The 4,146-nt window shown below is 32.7% G+C and overlaps 1 protein-coding gene across 1 annotated transcript; it reads right to left on the bottom strand.

Annotated features, from left to right (window-relative positions):
• Positions 1-1,991: 1,991 nt before the first annotated feature.
• LOC110301314 (olfactory receptor 145-like) lies at positions 1,992-2,930 on the bottom strand. The gene has a single exon (XM_021171738.1). The coding sequence runs from the start codon at positions 2,925-2,927 to the stop codon at positions 1,992-1,994; it is 936 nt and encodes a 311-aa protein (XP_021027397.1). The 5' UTR covers positions 2,928-2,930.
• Positions 2,931-4,146: the final 1,216 nt, after the last annotated feature.

Here is a 4,146-nt window from a genome sequence, read left to right as displayed (position 1 = left end):
AAAAAAAAAAAAACCAAAAACTCATACCAAAATAATTATATTTTCTAAAACTGTAACAAAATTTATTTATATTTTGAGATTTATTGGATGAAAGATTTGTGAGATAATTAAATATAGATACTCTAATTAGTGATTGATTATATAATGGTGTAAGTGCATCCCAACTCTGTAGAATTAGAAACAATGGAAATGTTATTTTTATATATCTTATAACAATTATTTGGGGCTAGCTTACAGGTTCAGAGGTTCAGTCCATTATCACTAAGGTGGGAGCATGGCAGCATCCAGGCTGCCATGGTGCAGGCAGAGCTGAGAGTTCTATGTCTTCATCCAAAGGCGGCTAGTGGAAGACTGACTTCCAGGCAACTGGGGTGAGAGTCTTAAGCCCACACCCACAGTGACACACCTACTCCAACCAGGTCACACCTATTCCAACAAGGTCACACCTCCAAATGGTGTCCTCCTTGGTCCAAGAATATACAAACCATCACACCATCCTACTTAGCAAACGTCTGGAAATTTCAATATAACTAAGGCCTTTTAATTTGGAGATGAAATATAGTGGGATGCTTTAATTTTAATTTTTAAAATTTTTCTAAATTTCTGACCTGACTTTTAATTACCGTTCCTCTTTCATTCTTTATTAAACTAATTAATTAGTGATTAATTCATGTGTCATATGCACAACAAAGCACATATGTGGAAGTCTGAGGACAACCTTTGGGAATCGGATTTTTTTTGTTCCATCATGTCGAGTTCTAGGGATTGAACATAGACCATGAGGCCTTGCAGCAGGTTCCCTTTCCTGATGAACCCTCTCACCTTACCACTGTTTTTGTTTCTTATATCATACAAATGTAGCCATTTCCCTTTTACATACTAATATAATCATCTTTTAACCATTGTAGACTGTAGCTTTTCTCAAAACTTTGAAAATAGAAGATAATACATTGTCTTACAGAACAAATATGTATTTAGACTGAGATATATCTCCTAAACCCTGGAAGGGAGGCAACTCAAATATTTTAGCTTTGTGTCTGATAGAGTATGAGGTCATGTTGTTAGGCTCTTTCCTTTTCTATGCTGATTTTAAATATCAGACACTTACAAAATATTCCAAATTCATATTTTCAATAGTTATTACACAAAAATATGGCTTTTCAGGCAGTCACTTCCAAACTATTTCAAATCACAACAAAAAGAGCCATTAAACTGTTTTCTGACAGAATGTAAATCAACATTTATCCTGGTAAATGTGTTAATTATCTGAAACCAAAATAGTCGGCCTTCTGAAGTAATAGTGGTCTTGTTTATTTTCATTTGTTCACATTTGCTGAAACAAAACTAATAAGTATTGTGCCAGAAATTAATAAAGAGGGCATTCTTTTACCTGAGATGTTTTGTTGAAATAATTGTGACACTTTAATTATAAGCCTTGGTGCATATACATGGATAAATATCCATGTGATATATATGTATATCATATATGATAAATACATTGATGAATACAAAAATACAATAAACAATCTCAACATTTATAGTTTACAACAGCAAAATATGTTGCATTAATAATTTTTGCGGAACTTTTTCTCTACCTCAGATATTCATTTGTTAAGTTGGATGACGAGATTAAAGATAGACATAGTCTCATTTGTGAGTTCATTAAAATATAATAAAAGTATCACATTTTTATTATATTAGCAAAATTTCATCTCATCATTTGTTTGATAATTTAATGAATAATTCATCTCTCCTAGAAGAAAAAATATCAATTACAATAATTAAAATGCAATGAATTAAAAGTTTTTAGCATGATAAAAATATGTAATAAATTATAAGGAAAAAGGAGTAGCTATTAATAACAAAACATGAAAACAAATTGAGAGTGTATTGAATAATTAAACAGTACAATAAGAAAACATTTCATCTTCTAATATTTTAATCAAATAGATAAATTTCCACACAACTAAAAGCAAATAGAGATGCTGTTTCTACCATAGTTTCCACCTACTTAAGGTTTTCCTCAGGGCAACTTTAACATCTTTGTTCCTTAAGCTATAGATTAAGGGGTTCATCATGGGAACCACATTGGTATAAAAGACAGAAGAGATTTTTCCTTCATTCATAGACCCAGCTGAGGAGGGTTTAAGATACATAAATGCACCTGATCCAAAGAAGAGAGAAACAGCAATTATGTGGGAACTGCAGGTGCTGAAGGCCTTGGACCTGCCCTCATTGGAGTTGATGCGGAAAATGCTAGAGAGAATGAAGCCATAAGAGATAAAAATGGTGATACTGGGCACAAGGATATTGATGCCCACGACAATGAAAACTTCCAGTTCGTTGACATAGGTGCTAGTACAGGAGAGCTGCATCACAGGGAGGATGTCACAGAAATAGTGATTGATCGTGTTTGCATCACAGAAGGTCAGTCTCAACATGCATCCCGTGTGAGCCATGGCACCAGAAAATGCCATCAAATATGAACCAAGCATAAGATAGGAACATATTTTAGGAGACATAGCAATATTATATAAGAGTGGATTACAGATGGCCACATAGCGATCATAGGCCATTGACATTAACACATAACACTCAGAAATAACAAAGAATGAATAAAAATAGAGTTGGGTCATACACCCCGTATAAGAGATAATATTCTTATTTAATATGAAGTTCAACAGCATTTTGGGTGTAAACACTGAAGAGTAACAGAGGTCTATCAAAGACAAGTTAAAGAGAAAAAAATACATTGGGGTGTGAAGGTGAGAATTCAGTCCAATCAGAATTACCAAACCCAAATTCCCAGTCATAGTTACCATATACATTACAAGAAACAGGAAGAACAGAGGGAGTTGGATATTGGACTGGTCAGTTAAGCCAATCAAGATGAATTCAGTCACAAAAGACCTATTTCCAAAAGCCATTCTTTTCAATTGGAATCTGTAGGCAAAGGACAATGTGTTACATTCATTACAAGACAAACTATTCACATATATAACCTATATATGTGTTTTATATATATATATATACACACACACACATATATATATTCACAGTAATATTTCAAGTCTACCTTAATCTCGAACTGTAGAATTTGCCATTACCATGACCATGAGTGGAATAGAGTCTCCATTATTAAAGTTATCCCAAACTAAATATGTCCTCAGTTACTTAAACTACTGAATTGAAGGCTGGCTCATTTCATGAAAACGTGACTGCTCACAAACCAAGGTACAACCAAGTTGAATGTGTGCAGGAACAACTTTCATATCATTACTTATTCCTTTACTTGATTTACTAGCTTTCTAGGAAGACAACTAGCAATAGAAGCTTTAACAAATGGTGCTGACCTCTATTCAGATTAGACAGGGCTAGAAAAGGAATTAGGTTTTTTTTTTTTTTCATATACAACTATAGGCAAGGTTTTCATATACAACTATAGGCAATGTTTTCATATACAACTATAGACAAGGTTTTCATATACAACTGATTATAGGCAAGGTTACTAACTAATATTTGTTACAGAATCCAAGTTGTAAATCTACTTTTAAAAGTTCTGTACTTGAAGAAAGTTATTCATGTAATTTCTATCCTGATCAAATTTATGTGAGCTATACTTACATTTCAAAGTCTAATAAATGGGAAAGAAATGTATCTGTCTTATATCCCTGCACTTCCATTATTAAAAAAGAAAAAGACATTAAGGTATACAGATTTCACAAACTCACCCTTGTTGAGCCAGAAAATATTGATGTTTCCTTATTCTTGTTTGAAATGAAATTTTCAGGATTTTATTTCCTGGGGCTTTTGTTGTTGTTATTAAAACTTAATTAGTAAACTATCTTAGAAATATTTATGAATTGTAAAGTACATTTTCTGATTATAATTTTCACTACATTTTCACAACAGAGAAAAGGTTCTCATGTTGGTCTATTAGCAACTTCATAAAACAGAAAAGTTTCTATGTGAGTATAATAGTATTAATACAATATACTGGGCTTTAAAAACAGTGAAATCTTGTTTTTTCCCTTCCCTTGAGAATAGACCCATGATGTATGAAGGGAGTAGGAGGACTTTGTTTACACCGTGAACCAAGATATACCTTTAATTCCTAAGGGACTTAAATTTTTACCAAAGTTTTTC

Source organism: Mus caroli, chromosome 9, assembly GCF_900094665.2.
Source record: "Mus caroli chromosome 9, CAROLI_EIJ_v1.1, whole genome shotgun sequence".
Taxonomy (NCBI): Eukaryota; Metazoa; Chordata; class Mammalia; order Rodentia; family Muridae; genus Mus; species Mus caroli.
The sequence above is the reverse complement of the archived record's forward strand: the minus strand, read 5'-3'. Positions and strand labels throughout refer to the sequence as shown.